General features: G+C 45.1%; 1 protein-coding gene across 2 annotated transcripts in view; it reads right to left on the bottom strand.

Annotated features, from left to right (window-relative positions):
- Positions 1 to 20,127, bottom strand: part of PFKM (phosphofructokinase, muscle) — a 42,506-nt gene that overhangs the window by 6,972 nt on the left and 15,407 nt on the right. For both annotated transcript variants that reach the window (XM_084877375.1, XM_084877376.1), the window contains exons 2-13: positions 16,698 to 16,790; positions 8,700 to 8,773; positions 7,792 to 7,869; positions 5,515 to 5,704; positions 5,125 to 5,290; positions 4,096 to 4,140; positions 3,535 to 3,643; positions 3,321 to 3,416; positions 2,989 to 3,081; positions 2,234 to 2,359; positions 593 to 657; positions 49 to 112 (exon numbers count right to left, since the gene is read on the bottom strand). In XM_084877375.1, the coding sequence (XP_084733501.1) occupies positions 49 to 112; positions 593 to 657; positions 2,234 to 2,359; positions 2,989 to 3,081; positions 3,321 to 3,416; positions 3,535 to 3,643; positions 4,096 to 4,140; positions 5,125 to 5,290; positions 5,515 to 5,704; positions 7,792 to 7,869; positions 8,700 to 8,773; positions 16,698 to 16,782 (1,191 nt within the window). In that variant the 5' untranslated portion in view covers positions 16,783 to 16,790. The remainder of the gene's footprint in view (positions 1 to 48; positions 113 to 592; positions 658 to 2,233; positions 2,360 to 2,988; positions 3,082 to 3,320; positions 3,417 to 3,534; positions 3,644 to 4,095; positions 4,141 to 5,124; positions 5,291 to 5,514; positions 5,705 to 7,791; positions 7,870 to 8,699; positions 8,774 to 16,697; positions 16,791 to 20,127) is intronic.

The raw sequence follows: 20,127 nt of genomic DNA on the forward strand, positions 1-20,127 counted from the left end.
TTCATAGAGGGAGACTGGGGGCACGCCAGGGTGAAGACTTGCCAGTACCTTAGACACTGGGGGTCTGACATGAGCCAGAAGCTTGTACACCTCCCAGTTGTTCATGAAGCTCCTGTAAAAAGTAGAGAGAGGTGTCTTCTGTCCGTTCCCCAGGCCGGCAGCCAATGGGATCTGGTCTGAAGTTTTGCTCCCAATGTGAAACTCCACAGGGCAAATCTCTAAGGACATAAGTGGGGCAGCAGCAGGGACTGGGCAGGGTCTGCAAAGGGGGCACTAATTCATCGGACCCTCCAGAGCACTCTTCTCCCCAGGCTCAGCACAGAGACTGCCCCTTGCCTAGACACTTATAATCTAGCCAGGCCCCACAGGGAGGAATAACAAATTATAACAGGCCAGTCTCAGGGAGGGCATCCTTGGGATGAACTGAGCCTCAAGGTTACTTCACAACTAATTCTCTTGGGGAAGAAAGTTCGCAGAGACAACAAGAAGAGGAAGAGGGAGAGGCTCCTATTTTAGATCCGAAGCTCTGTGACTTTTGGCTTCATCTGGCATCTCATCGCTGTAGCTAGTGAGCTTCCGGTCGATTCCTCACCGGCCTCTCAGCTTCAGGGCTTCATCAAACTTCTTCTCGGACATGGCCTTGGTCACATCTTTGGTCTGAGGGAGGAGCACAGCAACAATGGTGACTCCAGGGCAGGTCATGCACAGCTGGAGGCCCATCCCACAGGGAGGCCCTGCCCATCTCTGGCGGGTGACTAAGTCCTGTCCACCCTGCACCCCACCTTTCCTATGCCACTCACACTTTCACAGAAGTGTTTTTGTTTTTCCCTTAGTTTTCTGAGTAATGAGCAGCAATAGAAGAAAGCTGCTCCAATGCTCTATTTATTAGAAGATGGAAAGAGTTGCTCACATATAAAACAGCATCTTCCTCCATCACACACTCAGGGCCCAGCCTCAAGTAGCCCCTGAACCAGTGAGGGCATGAAGAAGACCCTGCAGATAACCCAGATGGGGAGGAAAGCTGACCCCGGCCATGTGCTCCCCCTCCACTGACTTCTGCTCTGGGAGATCCAGTTCCAAGCAAGGCTGGAGCTGGTCTGGGCTGTAGGTCACTGGCACCCCAAGTCTCAGAGGGAAGCAGGCCAGGAGGTGGGAGCCAGCCCTGAGCATTCACGCCAGACACTTTAGCTCTCAGCCACAATGTTTGCTCTGTGGTATCAGTGATTCCTCTACAAGGGCCACACCATTTTCTGAGCATGCAACATTTCCAGGCACTGCATCAAACTCTTCACATTGCTTCTCTCCAATCTTTATACTAGCCCTCCACGTGGGCATTAGTACCTCATGTTAGTGCAGAGAAGCATGTCCAGGGTATCAGAGGAAGATATAAGCTACCTAGCCAGACCTTAATAATATCCCCTGCTTTTAATAAAGTTTGGAGAGCCCTAGCTGGTTTGGCTCAGTGGATAGAGTGTCAGCCTGCAGACTAAAGGATCCCAGGTACGATTCTGGTCAAGGGCACATGCCAAGGTTGTGGGCTCAATCCCTAGTAGGGGGTGTGCAGGAGGCAGCCAATCAATGAGTCACTCTCATCATTGATGTTCCTATCCCTCTTTTCCTCTTCTTTCTTCTCTGAAATCAATAAAAATATATTTAAAAAATAAATAAATAAAGTTTGGAGTAAATCAGTGGTTGGTGTAAATCAGTAGTTGAGCATCAACCCATGAACCAGGAAGTCACAGTTCAATTCCCAGTCAGGACACATGCCTGAGTTGCAGACTTGATGCCCAGTAGGGACATGCAGAAGGCAGCCAATTGATGTTTCTCTCTTATCAATGCTTCTAGCTATCTCTCTCCCTTCCTCTCTCTCTCTAAAATTAATTAAAACTTTAAATAAATAAATAAAGTTTGGAGAGATATTGCATTTCTCTTCTAATAGACTTGATGAAGGGGGCTTGAGGTTGGATATCATGAGATAATGGGTCTCAAGATGTAGAGTCTCCCATTCTTTAGGAACATGTCACAGATGGGGAAACTGAGGCTGGGTTGGAGAGGTTACGGCTGCTATGCAAAGCCCATGGCATCTTTCCCCAGATGTCTCTTACTCTGCTGTGCTGCCTTCCTTCTGCTCCTGCCCCCAGCAGCCCTGGAACTGGTCTTCTTCCCCATCAGCTCCAGCTCAGAGATGGGTTTGGGGCATTAGGAAGGAAGGGGCACTGGAGTCAGTACTTACCACCTGGACGCACTCCATGAGAGGCAGGCGCACAGCCTGGTTACCAGACAGGCTCACCACACAGGCTGGGGTGTCTGGGGTCCCCTCCAGTAGTGCCATCACTGCTTCCACACCCATCCTGCTGCCCTGTAGGAGCCCAAGGAGCAAAGTCTGGTTCAGGCCTCCCTATGCTTGGCCTGGCCTGGGGAACCAGGGCACTTAGCACCCTTTCCAACCCACAGGGTTGGGTTCCACATTTAAAGACTGTAGCCAAGCTTACTGGGCTCTCCCTCCCTCCCCAGATTGCATCTAAAGCTTCCTGACTCTTCGTCCTCTTGCCATCAGAACCCCATAAGGATACTATTTGATTCCAGAGAAACATGCCCCACTATAGCGGTCAAGGGGATCAATGAGGCTTAATAATATTCCCTTCTAATTGATAAAACAAGGAAGGATATTGCCTCTCTCTTCTAATGAAAGTAGGATAAGAGGGTTCAAACTGAGTGTCTGAGGTTAGATTAGATCTTAACTGCCCTGATGCTCATAACTCTCAGATAGGAGACCTCACCATTGGGGGATCATATCGTTTCCATTATTTTTTTGCAACAGAAGCGAACACTTGAGTGTAAAGGAATGGGCCCAGCCACTGCAGAGGCTGGTGGCGGGGCAGTGTGACCAGTGGTTTAAGGCCCTGTGCTGGTGAGGTACAGCCTGCAGGGGAAGGACAGCAAGCTGAGGGTTCTAAGGCAGGAGGGCCACCAAGCCCCAGAACTTACCAGGATTCGGTCAAAGGCTGATGGTGTCCCTCCCCGCTGCACATGCCCCAACACAGTGACCCGGGTGTCATATCCCAGACGCTTTACCACCAGCTGGAGAGACCAAGAGAGGAACAGAGAAAGGGATATACAGAGTCAAAGAGCAAGAGACATAGATAAAGCGTGGACAACTTATCTTCTTGTCTTATAATGATTCCTGGTGGGAGGAAACCAGCAGGTGGGATCCCTGGGAGAGATGTGCAGAAGGACGAAGGAGAGACTCAGAAATCATTAGGGAATGGGCCCGGGGTAGGGAAGGTGTTCAAGAGATCTCCGACTTCATTCATACTCACGTTCTTGACGTCTTCTGAGGTGATCGGTTTCCCATGCTTGTCAATGGCACCCTCAGCCACAATGATGATGTTCAGACGAGAACCACGGGTCCTTGTCTGGTCAAGCACAGAGAGGGAAACGGTCAGTGGATAAAACCGACGGAAGGGAAATGGAACATCTGGAACAGGGTGAGGAATTTTACTGTTTAAGAGTAAAATAAAAAAGTGCCAATACCTCGCTGAGCCGGCGACACAAGTGCTCCTCCCAGTCGTCATCCGGTGGACATTCCGGAATGAACACCCAGTCGGCACCACAAGAGAGAGAGGTGACAAGGGCGAGGTATCTGAGACGAGAACCAGAGGCATCATGCTAGGAGCCGCACTCCACAGATAGCCTCCCCGTACCCAACACGTTCGCCAGTCCCCATCGCTGGTGAAAGCACTGAGGATCCTCAATTTCATTCTTGGGGTGAGGGTGACTACGGAGCCAGCTTCCCAAAGAGATTCTGCCCCTGCAGGGCACTCTCCATTCAGGCTCACCTCCCACAGGGGCTGCCATCTCAGAGCACTGCCTGTTCTTTCACACTGTGTGTGCCTGTGCATGTGCACACATGTGCACTCACGCACGTGTAGCCATACATGGGAGGTGCAGTGGGGACAGGGAAAGGGGCCACACCAAGAGGCACCGGTGCACCTCCGGGTCTGTACCACTGGAGGCCTCTCTGGGCTCCACAGGGAGAAGGAAAGGGCTAGTGCTGGGTCCATGGAATAAACAAGTCAAGATGGGGGATCTTACCCACAGTGCCGGCCCATGACCTCCAGCACAAACGTTCTCTGGTGGCTGCAAGAGACAAGACACTCACACTGTCCAAGGGTCCCTATGGTTAAGATCAGCTGTACCCACTGTTAGACCAGGTAACCCCTCTGGAGGAGGTATTTATGCTGCTAGGCCTCCCAGCAGGTTTCCTGAGAGAACAGGAAGACCTACGGGAAACACTTTAGCCACAGGGTGTCCTTCCTGGGCCTGAGAGAACTCAGCAGTGAAAGGAGTCAGTACTGCTATAGACAGTTTGGCTCAGATAGATTGTTGGCATGCAGACTAAAGGGTCCCAGGTTTAATTCTAGCCAAGGCCACGTGTCCGGATTGTGAGTTCAATTCCCTCCAGTAGGAGATGTGCAGGAGGCAGCCAACCAATGATTCTCTCGCATCATTGATGTTTCTATCTCTTTATTTCTCTCCCTTTCTCTCTGAAATCAACCATATATATAATACAAAAAAGCAAAGGTGTCAGTACTGAGGCTCTGATCCAGAAGGGATGGGGCTCAGGAAGAGAAGGAGAAAAAGGAAAAAGAAGTGAAGAAGAGAGAACGTGACTAACCTGGAATCCTTTAGGATTCCCCTGGGGTAAACTATTACCCTTCGTCCTCCCATTCTCCCACCCTGCCTCCAAGCCCCCTAACCGCTGAGAGTGGTGGTAATGGCCTCTACAATCTCTATGATGTGGTTGGAAAGGGTGGCTCAGGTTTGGCCTCCCTGGATTCACCTGTCTAGACACTAATTATGTGGGAGACTCAAGAGGTAGAAAGACCTCAGAGCTACATGTTTGGACAGTGGGCTAGACAGAGGCAAGAGGCCAATCTTACACATTTGAGAGCAGTGCAATTTCACTGCTCTTGGGATAATTCCTACTTTAAAAAGTGTTCTAGCCTCAGAAAACTAGTCATTATAGTCACTATACCTCAAACACTTCCATCTTCTTTAGCTCGGAGCTCTTAGTCTGTCCCAGCTGCCACCCTCCCACGTGGCCCACCCCCAGCCCCTTACCTCTGAGCAGTAGTCGTGATGGCATCTACAATCTCTATGATCCGGTGCAGGGCAGAGTCAGTACCAATGGTCATATCGGTGCCACAAAAGTCATTGTCAATTGAGCCAACCAGACCCACGATGTTCAGGTAGCTAGACTTTTTAGCCTCCTCAGCCGTGATCTTACCTGACAATGGAAAGCAAACCAGGAGCCCTGGGTGAGGTGCCCGGCATGCCAAAGAGCAGATGGCCAGAGAGAGGGGGAACTGGAGCCAGTGGGAAATGTAAGCAATGGCAGAGAAGGGAGGACAAAGACTGCCTGTTTTGTTTAGGTAACGACTTTCTCCAATGGAAGGGAAGGTGTGTGTATGTGTGCACGCACAAACAATACCGATGAGAGCAATGCCTCACCCTCTTTCTGGAGGTCATTCAACAAGCCACTCCACTCAGAACGGAAGGTGTCAGCTCCAGTGAGGCTGCCATCACCCCCAATGACACACAGATTAGTAATCCCACGCTTCACCAGGTTGTGGGCCGCTCGGAGTCGCCCCTCTCGTTCCCGAAAGTCCTTGCACCGGGCACTGCCAATCACTGTGCCTCCCTTTGGGGAAGAGGGAGAAATCAGCTCAACAGATGGCACAGCCAAATTTGGGCTCAACATGCTCAGACTTCCCCTATTTAAATTCTGTAATGGACTGACATAACCATGAGGTCCCTGGGGAGTTTCCTGACATCTTTAAGAGTCATTTGTTCCGCCGGAAACCAGTTTAGCTCAGTGGTAGAGCATTGGTCTTCGGACTGAAAGGTCCCAGGTTCAATTCCGGTCAAAGGTATGTACATTGGCTGCGGGCACATCCCCAGGAGGGGGTGTGCAGGAGGCAGCTGGTTGATGTTTCTCTCTCATCGATGGTTCTAGCTCTCTATCTCTCTCCCTTCCTCTCTATAAAAAATCAATAAAATATATATTAAAAAATGCATTTAAAAAAAAAAGGCTGAAAACTGCCACAAAAAAAAAAAAAAAAGAGTCATTTGTTCCATTGAAAGGAAAGGGGCAATAACACTGGCTGGGATGTCACAGCATCATTCCTTCATTCTGCTACACCGCTTGGAAGGCTTCTAAGATCAACCCATTTGCTTGAAGGCCTTATCAACATGATTTTCCTCAAGGTGAATACATAGATGTCTGTTGGCTTTTGAAATAATCTCCACCCTTTGGAAGTTCTCCCTACTGGCCTGACATTAAGGACTGCATCATCTCAACGTGCTTGGCAGTATTTTCCCCTCTCCACCACACTGTGACTTCTTCTTTTTTTTTTTTTTTAATATATTTTATTGATTTTTTACAGAGAGGAAGGGAGAGAGATAGAGAGCTAGAGACGTCGATGAGAGAGAAACATCAACCAGCTGCCTCTTGCACACCCTCCACCGGGGATGTGCCCACAACCAATGCACATGCCCTTGACCGGAATCGAACCTGGGACCCTTCAGTCCGCAGACCGACGCTCTACCACTGAGCCAAACCGGTTTCGGCTGTGACTTCTTTTTTATTAAGATATTTTATTGATTTTTTACAGAGAGGAAGAGAGAGGAATAGAGAGTTAGAAACATGATGAGAGAGAATCATCGATCAGCTGCCTCTTGCACACCCCCTACTAGGGATGTGCCCGCGACCAAGGTACATGCCCTTGACCGGAATCAAACCCAGGTCCTTTCAGTCCGCAGGCTGATGCTCTATCCACTGAGCCAAACCGGTTTCGGCCACACTGTGACTTCTAATTGTAACCAGGCACTGCCAGTCTTCTCCCTTCACTCTGTGGGATCCGGGTGCGAGTGGAAAGAACCCCAATACCCAGTTATTCACAGGAACAATAGCTTTGGATATAGAAAGCCTTAAATGTCCAAGGATTTACAGATACCCCAAGAGAGGTAAATACACTTATTTTTCAAAAATCATATAAGCTTCTGATATCCAGAACATTGGGGCACTGATGGAGACTTCTGGCTCATTCCCAGGCCACATTATGGCAGGAACCATCACTTGCCTGGAACCGTCACTAAGCCCTGCACATTAAATTTCTTGCCCTGGTGTGGTAGGGGATTGAGGCAAAGGATGGAGATACAAATATAATTTGCAAATTTTCCAGTAAATCAGAAAATGAGTACATATGACTTAAAGACAAAGGGTTATGAATATGATCGGGGTATTTTTAGTTTTTCGTTTGTTTGTTTGGTTGGTTGGTTGATTTTTAACTCTGAAAGGCTTTCTGGGTTCCTCCCTCTCCTAAATGGTCTGGTTTCAGGCCACCGCACCACCATCACATGAGGACCAGCATATTTCAGCCCTACTTCTGGCTCGGGCTCCAGTCCTCGGGTAAGGTTATTTTCAGGCCAGACCTTCCCCGTGACCCCAAAGTAGGTCTTGCTTACATGTCAGTTCCCCAAGTCATGCCTATGACCTTTATATACAGAGCAAACTGTCCTATGATCACATCCCCACTCTCTATCCCATTTTAGAAAACCAGGGTGATACTTTCAGATGCAAAGAGTAAAGGGCAAGCACAGCTCCTACCTCATCACTGAATCCCTTCCCATCAAACCACGTGGCAGGGAACTGGGGAAACCATGAGCCCAAAGCAGCGTGGGGTGAAACAAGGACAAAACATGGGACAGACGTCCTCTACAACGTACCAGCTGAAGCATCATCGACACGCTCTCCCAGGTGGCTTCCCGGATGTGCTCGCCACCGTCCACCAGGCCTTGATAACCCTGTGGGGCACAGGAGACCCATTCAGTCTCTGCTAGGCTTCCCCCTGAACTCCCAGGATCAGGACAGGACCTGGGAAGAGGTTCTCAGAGAATGAAGTTACCTGCTCCCATTACAGATTCCCGGATACTTGTGAGACTAACACAGTCCAAGGAAGGAGATGTTAACGTTTCAGTACCCTCTTCTAGTTTCTCCCATTTTTTTATGTCCTTCTTAATACTTAATTTTAATTCCTCTGTTCTTGGCTCATCCCATTCCCTCTAACCTGCTTCCCAGGGGAACTACATAACAGATGGTTTTGGTAACAGCGAAGAAGAAAAGGGGATGTTGGAGTGAGGGAGAGGAATGTAACTTGAAAAGACAAGAGACTATACAATTTAAGAGAAGACAGCTAAAACTTCCCTAAAGAAAAGTGACAAAGAACAAGAGGAAATGAAAAGAAGGGAAACAAAGAGGAATTAGAGCCTCAGAAAGCTGGGCAAACTACAGAAATCTAGTGAGACTCCTCCTATGGCTCTATCTCTGGATTTACTCAATTTGCTGTGAAATACTAACTCACTTCAGCTTCTCTCTCTGTTTTGGAGGGAGGTGGAGGGAGGTGGAGGGAAGACACGTACTTCTCCCTTTAAACTGAACAGGCAACATGGGGACCCAGTCCCAGACCCCTGGGTCCTACCATCATTACTGAGGCTGAGAGCGGGGAGGGAGCCAAGACAATCAGACACAGCAATGTAACAGGGAGGTAAGGAAAGAGGAAGTGGGGAGAGGAAAGGAGCAGGTTAAGCATGTAGCAAAAAAAGAAAAGAAATGGAGAACAAAGTAGACAACCAACCTCATGGACAAAGAAGACACGGGCACCAGTAAAGATACCAACTCGGACCACAGCCCTGACAGCAGCATTCATTCCTGCAAGGAGAAAAGAAGTGAGAAAGAGGTTACTCCTAAGAAAAGCAGCCCTTTAATCCAAGATAGGAGACAGTTCTTTTTCCTATTTTATTTTGTTTTATATATTTTATTGATTTCAGAGAGGAAGGGAGAGGGAGAGAGAGAGATAGAAACAGCAATAATGCTAAAGAATCACTAATAGGCTGCTCCCTGCCTACCCCACATTGGAGATTGAGCCCACAACCCAGGCATGTATCCAGACTGGGAATCGAACCGTGACCTCCTGGTTCATAGGTCAACACTTAACCACTGAACCACACTGGCCAGGCTTTTTCCCTATTTTTTTAAAAATATATTTTTTTAAATTGATTTCAGAGAAAGGAACGGAGAGGAAGAGAGACAAAAACATAAATGATGAGAGAGAAACTGATTGGCTGTCTCCTGCACATACCCCATTGGGGACAGAGCCGCAACCTGGGCATGTGCTTTGTTGGGAAATCGAACCATGACCTTTTGGTTCATAGGTTGATGCTCAACCACTGAACCACACTGGCTGGGCTGGGCTTTTTTCTAAATCTAGAATATTCCTCTCTTCCAGGTCTCAATGTTAATGTAGCTCCAGATACCCCCCTCACTTTTCCCTCCCAAAAATCCTATCTTTCCTTGCCAGGGCAATCTGGGGAATAATAATCTTTAATGCTTATTGTGTTAGACACCACTAAGTGCTTATCAAACATCACCTCAATTAATCCTATCCCCAACCCTGGAGTTGCCTCCATTTTACAAATTTTGGAAACTGAAGTTCCAAGAGGTCAAGGTCACAGAGCTAGTAGTTAAAAAGCTCAGATATGAATCCAAGTCCTAAAATGCCTAAACCAACACTACTGACCTCCATGCTATGTCCTAGGTTTGTTTTTGTGTTTTGTTTTTTGCCTTCTGCACTGAAGCTTTTTAGGACAAAGACATGACTCTCTGAGGCTCAGTGACCAGTCTCCACACATATACAGCATTTTAGTGTCATTTGAGTTGGTGTATGTTCCAATGTGTAGCACACAGTTGAAATTCTCTGGCTTATAATGTGAGGAGGAACTCAAGATGATGTTCAAGGAATCATAGCGTCATAAGAGATCAACTTCTTATTCAGGATATTCCAGTATGTATTTTTGTTTCAATCTAAAATCTAGTTGCATGCTCCATAACCCTACTACCTGGGGAAATACCATCTACCAGTGAGCACTAGAGAAGCCAGTGATCGAAAAATCTGCAGCACAAGACTAAAATTTGCCACACTCTATTGCATAACCCAAAGCTCTCTGGAAAGGAAGAGAATAAAAAAAACCAGAATGTCTGCTTCTGGTTGTTGTTTTGTTTTTTTAGGCTAATATGGCTGTAAGTTCCAAACCATATTGGATGTCCATTCACTCATTGAACAAATATTTAGTGAATATATATCATGTTTCTGGCACTATGTAGGCACTGGGGATACAGCTGAGAAGAACACAGAGTTAGGGGATACAGAGATAAAAGGCTTGGTAATGGTCCTCAAGACCTGTGAAGAATTATAATAAGGTGACAATATGGGTCCATGTACAAAGTGTAGTGGGAACAAGGAGAAGGAGCATTTCTGCTGCTAGAAGGAAGCCTGGGAAGGCCGTATAGAAAAGACCATTTGTGCTGAGACCTACAGGACAATTTCCATTTAATCTTTTTGTTAGGTGGACAATTTGGGGGGAAATTTTCCAGGCAGGGAGAATAACACAAATAAAGGCAAGTTTCAAGGAATAACCTTAGGTAATTCAGTATTATAAAAAATAAAATATAAAACAGGAAGTGGTGAGCGACGAAGCTACACAGGTGAAAAGGCACCTGTAAGCTATGTGAGAAAGTGGACCAGTGTTTGACTAAGGATCATTCTGCAGGCCAGTGTTTGACTAAGGATCCATGGGTAATGGTTTTGTGAGCATGGGCACTTCTTCTGGAAGAAGGTCCACAGCTTTCGTTTGATTCTTAAAAGAGTTTGTGACCAAAAAACGTTACAGACTATGGAGAATCACTGAAGCACTGTGAGAGTGCAGGGACAGGATGAGATCAACATATCAGGAGATGGCTCTGGCAGTGTGGAGGACACACTGAAAAAGATGGCACAAGGATTGGATGGCCATCAGATAGCCCAGACAAAAAATGAGAGTGATATTTGTTGCAAAACAGAGATATTGGACAGGAGACACCAGGAAACAGAAGCAATAGGACTTACATCTAATCAGCAATGTGATTAGATTTCAAAGTTTTGTGGAAGAAGAGGAAATGCCCATGACTGACTTTCACAAAAGGTAAAACTGTTGTGCAGTTAACTGAGCAGAGGCAGGTTTTGATTTGGGAAGATAGGGGTGGGGATGATACACTCATATTTTGAGTTGAGTTCCTGTGGGACATCATGTGAACTTGGAAGAGACTGTCTCAAGAGAATACGAAGAATTAGAAGGGAAAAGGGCACGGAAAGAAACCCGGAGGAAAACCAACATTGAAGGAATGGGCAGGGGATGAGGAATCCATGAAGGAAACTCTTTAAGGCAAAAGGAGACCAGGACTTAGCAATGTCTTCGAAGCCATAGGGGACAGTTTTTTAAGATGTGGGAACACAGTCTAATGCTTCTGATAATTAAAATAACAACCTCAAGGTCGGGCATGCCAACAAGAGATCATTGGTGAGCACTGATATCAAAGCTTATTTACAACATCACTGAAGCAAATAAGGCTAGAGGTCTGAGTTGACACCCTCACATTGAAGGAATCAAAACTGAAAAGTCTGTGAAGGGAGGGGGCTTCTCAGAAGCTTTAAGAAAAGCTTGTGTGTGCCCAGCCCGTGTGGCTCAGTGGTTGAATGTCAACCTATGAACCAGAAGGTCAGAGTTTGATTACCCGTCAGGGCACATGCAGGGGTTGTGGGCTCAATCCCCAGTGGGGGCGTGTAGGAAGCAGCCAGTTAGTGATTCTCTCTCTTTAGTGATGTTTCTATCTCTCTCTCCCTCTCCCTTCCTCTTTGAAATCAATAAAAATATATTTTTAAATAAATAAGTAAGTAAAAGGTTTTAAGTGTAGAGGAAACAAAAGATGGTGGGCACAAAATATCCAAGTCCATTGGGCAGAAGAAAAATCCCACAAGGAAAGAAGATTCTTTCTCTTCTCTCCTCCCTCTGCCTTCTTCTTACCTCAGCCCTACCAACCTCTAGAGGTCATCTTTCCTGCTTCTAAATGGGATAGCTGAGTGTTTTCTTAGAAATCGAGTTTTAGAACCCTCTTTGTGTCCCTGGACCTGTCTCAAACTCCTAGCTCCCTAGAAATCACAGACCAGAATGTATAGATGGCTTATGGTAGGGAGTCCCAGAAATTCTTTGGACTCTGCTATCCAAACTCATTGGCCTATTCTGGCCCCAGGCCAGTCTTGGCCAGGCTCCCCTTGGCTGTTCCATGTTGTCCTAAATAACTCTCTATGAGCAGCTGTCTGACCTATTAGAAGCAAGATGAAGGATAAGATTACAAGCAGCAGCCGGGGGTATTCTGGGTACAGCTAGGAGGGGCTCTGGAGAACATCAGAAGCATGCAATTTTTTAGAGTCTCTAGTTACAGCCTGTTGGAAAGAGGCTTTGGGAAGAAGAACTATAGGTGATGGTTCTCTACAAAATAGAAATAAAACTAATATATGACTTGATTGCTATCTTTTTTAAAGCGGAAGCTAAAATGTTTCTTTCTACCTTAACTGAACTTTGAATAAGAGAAAAATTATTAAACTCCAAATAAGAGGAATAAATATTTGTTTAATGTGAATTACTCTTTCTGGTGAATATGTCACTGAAAATTATAACTCCTAGAATAGCAATCAGAAAGAACAGAATCCCTGCTCCTGTAAACATGTAAAAATAGAATGAACATGCATTTAAATGAACTGCCTGGCCCTGGCTGGGTGCTCAGTAGTTAGAGCATTGGCCCACAGACTTGGGTTCAATTCCCAGTCAAGGGCACGTACCTCGGTTACAGGTTCAATCCTCGGCCCTGGGCAAGATGCAAATGGAAGACAACAAATTGATGTGTCTCTCTTACTTCATCTCTCTCTCTTTCTCTCTCTCTCTCTCTCTCTCTCTCTCTCTCTCTCTCTCCCTCTCCCTCTCCCTCTCATCTCTGACGCTTCTTCCACTCTCTCTAAAAATAAATGGGGGGAAAAAAACCTTCATTCCTCGTGTGAGGATTAAAAAATATAATAATAATAATAATAATAATAATAATAATAATAATGAAATAAATTAATTAAATGGACTGTCGGTCTGAAGACAGAGGGCAAGAGCAGATGACTGAGGTCCTTTCCGACAGACATGCTGATTTCCTAAGGCCAACTGTGGCATGGTTTAGGGGGGCAGGGCTGGGTAGAGAATTAGGATTTGGTATCTAATCAGCCCAACTTTTGAGCTCAGGATGTCTCCTCGTCCTGACCACTCTTTACTTTAAGAGGTTATTAGCTTTGCTCAGGCTCAGGGAATGACAGAGCTATGACTTCCATGGATTTCACAGAGCCCAACCTCACTTTCCCATGGGACCCTAGCCTCCAGGGAAAATACACTTTTGTGCTCCTGAGAGAATAGGCACCACTAAACTTATCCCTGACCAGGCTGCCTCTTGCATCTGAGCTGCTCCTTCAGTTGGGGCCTCTCAGCTCTACTGTGACGTTGTGCTTTGCTTCCTTGCCTCCCTAGAATTTCATCCTCCACCACTCTCGGTGCCTACTGCTATGCACCTGTGATGTTTTGTGGACTCACAGTGCGACAGCTCCCTGGGTACACTGATTCTGTCATAGAATCCCCCGGGCCCTGTCCTAGGTGGGCCTTCCAGAAATCAGCCTGTCAATAGCCCCTGCCTTCACAAAAGATGACCCTTCCCTCCACACAGGTTTAACACAGGTGATGGCCACCTCTAGAATAAGAGGGTCTCTCTGCTCAGGATCACATGCCGAAGGGCTCTGTTGCTCTTAGACCCACATTAAATCCTAAACCTTTTTTTCCCTCTTACCTCTTTCCCTTTCCAGAGAGATCTTTTTCATAATTTCACAACTCTGGGTGACTCACTTGGTACTTTTACCAGGTCCTTGTTTCCTACAATTTGACCCATTCCACAGGCCATCCTACCCAAGTTTTAGGATCAACACTCAAAGTTTATGTTGAAGAGCTCAGTATTTCCAGGAGAGAAGAGTGAAGCGGGAGGAGCCAGGTCAGCAGTATCTATAGCCTCAATTTGGGCTCTGCATTCAACCCTGTTTCCCCGAAAATAAGACAGTGTCTTATATTAATTTTTGCTCCCAAAGATGCGCTAGGTCTTATTTCCAGGGGATGTCTTATTTTTCCATGAAGAATACGGTACACATTTATTGTTAAATGAAAATAAAGGAAATTTATTACCTGTATATGGTACGGTAGTACGGTAGTTGTCAACACAAACCAGACAAACTGTGAATCCAACAGTATCAAGAATTTACTCATTTATTCAATGACAATCATGTCATCATCTTCTGGAACATCATAACAATCCAATTCCTGAATTTCCTGGTCAATTTCTTGTGACTCCATTTCTTTCAGAATCAGTGGACCAAATCTCTCATGTTTAGCCTAGGGGGGCCTTATTTTCAGAGGATGTCTTATTTTTGGGGAAACACGGTAATATTCCCACTATTCCTAAAGTTGGGCTTCTGTGCCCCCTTTCCTCAGCTTCCTCATTCTAGCATTCTTCTATTCATAATATATATCCAACTATAACTAAATAAATGTTAGTTTAAAAAGATGCTTAAAGTCTAGCATACTAACAAGGACAATAACACAAATACAATGTGTGACTTCTTCATTAATATAGCCTTAGTGTTTAGCATCCTGCTTGGTACATGGCAGGTGCTCAATTATTCACTTTATTTAATTAATAATACGTTTATTGAGTACTTATTATGTGCCAGGCACTGTTCTAAGCACTTTATCTGAATGAAGAGTTCAGTTTCTTGAAATCTATCTTCTCTGTGAAGTTTTCCTTGGTTAATCCTATCTTTTCATTGTATAAGTGGATTCTACTGGGTTAAGCACACTTGATAATTGCTATTTATGTGTCCTACATAGGCATTCTAGTAATGTATGACATCTTTTCTCATTAAACTGTAAGTTCCCCTCCCATTTGACCCAGTAATCCCACTTCTAGGAATATATCCCAAGAAACTAGAAACACCAATCAGAAAGGATATATGTACCCCTATTTTCATAGCAGCACAATCTACAATAGCTAGAATTTGGAAACAGCCTAGGTGCCCGTCAGCAGATGATTGGATCAAAAAACCATGGTACATCTACACAATGGAATACTATGCTGCCATAAAAAAGATGGAATTCTCATCATTTGCAGCAACCTGGATGGAATTGGAGAACATCATGCTGAGTGAAATAAGCCAATCAATGAAAGAGAAACACCACATGACCTCACTCATTTATGGATAATAAAGAACATTATAAACTGATGAACCAAAAGATAGATATAGAGACAGTAAAGCAACAAGCAGACTGTCAAATTACAGTGGGGAGGGGAGAAAGATCTGGGGGAGATAATAGATCAACCGAAGGACTTGTATACATGCATATAAGTACAACCAATGAACATAAAACTCTGGGGAGGGAGGTTATGTATGGGAGGGAGGGAGGGGGGCAAAAAAAAAATAAAAATAAAAAAATCAATAAAATATATTAAAAAAATAAACTGTAAGTTCCCAAAGAAAATCACCTTCTTTACAACATATGAGACAGGGCTCTATACAAAGTGTGTGCTTACCACAAAGCATCAGAAAGCCTAGGGAGAGTGGTGCAGAGGAAGAGGACACTAGCTGAAATCCTTTTCCTTCTCTTTCTCTTCACAGTCTCCATGTCCCAGAATCCCTTTCAAAGAGATTCGGCCTCTCTTCAAGGTATTAAGTTGGAAAAGTAAAATAAATCACACATCTCCTATTTCCCACTTCCATTTCCATAAACCTGATTTTTCTTTCTTTCTTTTTAAATATATATTTTATTTTATTTTTTTTACAGAGAAGAAGAGAGAGGGATAAAGAGTTAGAAACATCTTTGAGAGAAACATCGATCAGCTGCCTCCTGCACACTCCTCACTGGGGATGTACTCGCAACCTAGGTACATGCCCTTGACCAGAATCGAACCTGGGACCCTTCAGTCTGCAGGCTGACGCTCTATCCACTGAGCCAAACCGGTTAGGGCAAACCTGATTTTTCTTAAACCCAACTCAGAAATGGGTTCCCTCTGGCTTTCTGCCCACTGCCCACCCCACCATGAATCTGCACTAAATAACTGCTGCTGTTCTGTGTGTTTAAGGACTAAAGGGATGGAAGGGGAGGAAGGCCAGAGAAAACAGAGAATGGAGCAGAACTCTGCCTAGAAGAAGGACATGTGCTGTAAGAGTGAAGTGCCTGACCCTAGTCAGTGCAGGAATTCTGTAGACATCAGAGTTAATCCTGAAGCTCTAGCTGGAGCCCACCAAATACCAATCCTGGATCTCCCCCTTTTCCCAACATTTCCACGGTACTTGAAGTGAATCTATCTACTTGTTCCTCGATCATTTTATATCATCAGTCTCTTTCTTTCCAATGTTCTTTGAGACAACATCCATCTTTTAGGTATCAAAGGACCCAAATGGACCCACATCTTCAGAGAAATTTGGAAAGAAGTTTTATGAAGATTTAGGTAAATAAAAGTGGAGAAAATAAAATCCAAAGCAGATGAGAGATTTTTAGGAAAACCAAGATTCCAGTGTGAATTTGTAACCGGAGGGTAGTTCATTCTAGAGGCTAAGGGGAGTCAAGAAGCTCAAGGGGGCCCATCAGCCATGTTTTTGTCTCTAACCAAGCAGGGCCCTCCTCCTTACCTTGGGCATCTCCGCCAGAGGTTAGCACGGCGATCGCTTTGCCTTTCCCCAGGGTTCTGGCTGCATGATGCTCTTCATGGGTCATGATCCAGTCTAGAAAGTAAATAGTAATCAGTTAAGATACAGCTGGATCAAGGTGCTAGGAGCTCTGGAAACGGCCGTTAGACTGGATAGAGCCACTTCAGTCAGGCTCTCTCACTAAAAGGAGTCTGGGCTTTGCAGCCTGAGAGCTTGAACTTCTTCCAAAAGAGAGGCACACACTCCCAGAGTGACAAGCTGAAATGTCACAGTCATCAAGCCCGAGACCACAAAAGTCCTGGCTGATCCTGCCAATGGGAGCCTATTTGTAGAATAAGCAAAGGTCAAGGAGAAGAGCAATGGACTGGGCAGAAATGAAAAAGGAAGGAGAAAGTTAAGTTAGTCTTAGGGATCCTTCCTTTTAATGAAGGGAAGGGCTGTTGCAGAGCATAGGAATCAGATGGGTCCCAGCAAAGGGAAAGCAGAAAAGCGAAGATAGGTTGGATTATGGTTAAGATTAGGGCTGGGTGTTATGGAATTGGGCTAAGTGGGAACTGGACTTGAAAGTTTAAAGGTGCATTAGAGCTTGGGCATGTTAACAGTGTCAGGCTCAGGAATGGTTAGGGACTTTCTTTTTATTATTATTTTTTTAATATTTATTTATTAAACTTATTGAGGTGACCTTGGTCAACATGAATATACGTTTCAGGTGTGGGTTTCTATGTTACAAGATCTCTGTGTATTGCACCATGTGCCCACCACCCAAAGTCAGATCTCCTGTCATCATACAGTTAGGGACTTTCTATGGTTTTTCCAATCCCTCCCAGGCTATTCACCTCCTGAACATCTCTTGATCCTTTGTCTTCAGCCCTCGCCCTTCACACTACATGTGATCAAAGGAGAAGCATAACACAAAATCACTGTCACACATACACAGATATGTGCACACAACATGTGAGCACCTTCATATTTTTGTCTTTAGGGTTTATCTCTCTCAAATGAACACACAAGACATCCTTTTGTGTCCATAAAATGCCAGTGGAATCATCATTCTCCCAGTTATCCAGGCTAAAATATTATATTTTAAAATTTATTTCCTCCTTACTCCTTACTCTCAGATCAAAAGTTACCAAATCCTATTATTCTCCTTTTTTTTTTTTTTGGTAAATCCCCATCTGAGGATACTTTTCTATTGATTTTTAGAGAGTGGAAGAGAGAGGGAAAGTCAGAGAGAAACACTGATGTGAAAGAAACACATCGACTGGTTGCCTCCTGCAGGAACTCTGACCAGGGCCTGGGGAGGGAGGCGCCTAAAACTAAGGTATGTGTTCTTGACCGGAATTGAACCCGAGACCCTTCTGTCCACAGGCCAATGCTCTATCCACTGAGCCAAACTGGCAAGGTCTATTCTCCTTTCTTATTATCATTCCAGTCTCGTCTATCCTCACTGCCTCTTTCCATCTGAATTGCCCACCACAATAGCTTGTCTCCCTCTCCTTGTGTTTCCCTTGTCCGCTCTATTAGAGACACAAAATAAACCTCCATGGAAGGTCATAGACCTCTGAGGCCTCAGTGGAGAGAAGATTCATTCACATGAACAGAGGGTGATGACCTTTAAGCACAAACCATGTTTCTGCTGTGCATCTGGGAAAATAAGGTAACTGCCGATAAAGACATAGGTCACGTAAACACAGATCCACACACTTGCCAATAAAAAGCATGCAATGAGACTCATGAATACATACACACAGAACGTTATTAAGAGACACAGATTCACAGACATACTTCATATGATCAGTGCTGACAGGTAAGTCCGGACTTCTTGGGTTGGCATTCAAAGCTTCCAAGATCTAGCCCTTGCCTGGAGCTTTACCTTGGCTCCCGAATTCTGTTTCATCATCACCTGAACAATGCTTTGCTCCTTCCCACTTCTGTGCCTGGACACACTGCATTCCTTTTCCAGAAAGCGATGCAGTTCCTGATTGTCCTGGCGCCCTTTCCAGAGATAATATCCCGCCCCATCATTTAAGACCCATCTTAGTCGCACCCCTATCAAACCTACTTAGCCTTCACCGATGACCACAGGTCAAAGAGGGTTCCTTTTTGGACCTCCTCTAGTAACAAACTGCCTGGACCTGGATCATTCATGTGGCACTTAATTATTACTTTCTGTAGTATTTGAATTGCTAATTATTTATTGGAAAGAAGGTTAGACTAGATCAGGGGTTAGCAAATTACAACCCCTAGGCCAAATCGAGCCCTTCTCATTTTAAAACGGTTGAAAAAAGAATTTCATGACATGTGAAAATTATATAAAATTGTAGTAATTTCAGTGTCCATAACTCTCATACTTTCATGTATCATCTATGGGTGCTTTTGTGCTACAACAAGAGAGTAGATTATTGCCAACAGAGGCCAGATGCTCTGCATAGCCTAAGATATTTACCATTTTTATTGAAAATGTTTACAGCCCCCTGAACTCGATGATTACTAAAGTCATTTTCCCTGACTAGACTAAAAACTCACCCAGGGAGGGATCATGTCCATGTCTTAAAACTCTCCCACAGCCTGCCAAAGTCTAGCGAAGTCTGTGCACATAACAGCAGTTCAATAAATACCTGTTGAAAGCATTCGTGAACTGACGGACAACACAAAATGCACACAAACATATGAAAAATGTTAAATATGTCTAGATACGGATACAGCTTCGTATTATCTGTACTTCTAACACATACAGAAGCAAAAAGGCCCAAAGAAACCAAATGCTAAAGGAAATATAAACATGTGGATAGAGACAATCTCCTATTTAGCGTTCATGTCCAAATGTCTACTGTTCTCAAAAAAACAACAACGAAAGACTAAGAGACTGGTGCAATTAGGAAGGTAAACATTTGTAAAGAAAAGACCAAAACAGGAGTATGCGGATCCCTTTTCCCCTACGTTGTTTTCTTCCTCATTCACTCTGGGAGCTCCTGGGCCATAGAAACCCACACCTGGAGGCTTCAGTGAGGGAGCGAATTCACCATTGCAAGGAGGCTAGTAGTGCTGATCACACACAAAAAAAACTGCTCCGATTCTTCTGCATGTCTAAGACAGTTACACAGGGACAGGACACAGACGCACGCAGATTCAACTAGAAGCATCCTTTATAGATCCACAGGGACACATACGTAAAAACGAAGACATCCTCCAACCTAAACATAGAATCACGTGTGTGTGGAGAAGCAGGAGGGAGGAAATAAGAGTCGGCATCGTAGGTGCACTGATTTGAATTGGATGAGTGCCAGGATGAGAGCCGACCAGCCAAAGAGCAACAAGGTCCAAGCGCCTTCCGCCCATCCCTGACTCCCAGGGAACGGGCTATGCGTGGGAGCAGGGGGACGTGAGCCCAGGGGCTTAGGGTGAACGCTCA

This window comes from Pipistrellus hanaki, assembly GCF_964339955.1.
Source record: "Pipistrellus hanaki genome assembly, chromosome: 3".
Lineage (NCBI taxonomy): Eukaryota > Metazoa > Chordata > Mammalia > Chiroptera > Vespertilionidae > Pipistrellus > Pipistrellus hanaki.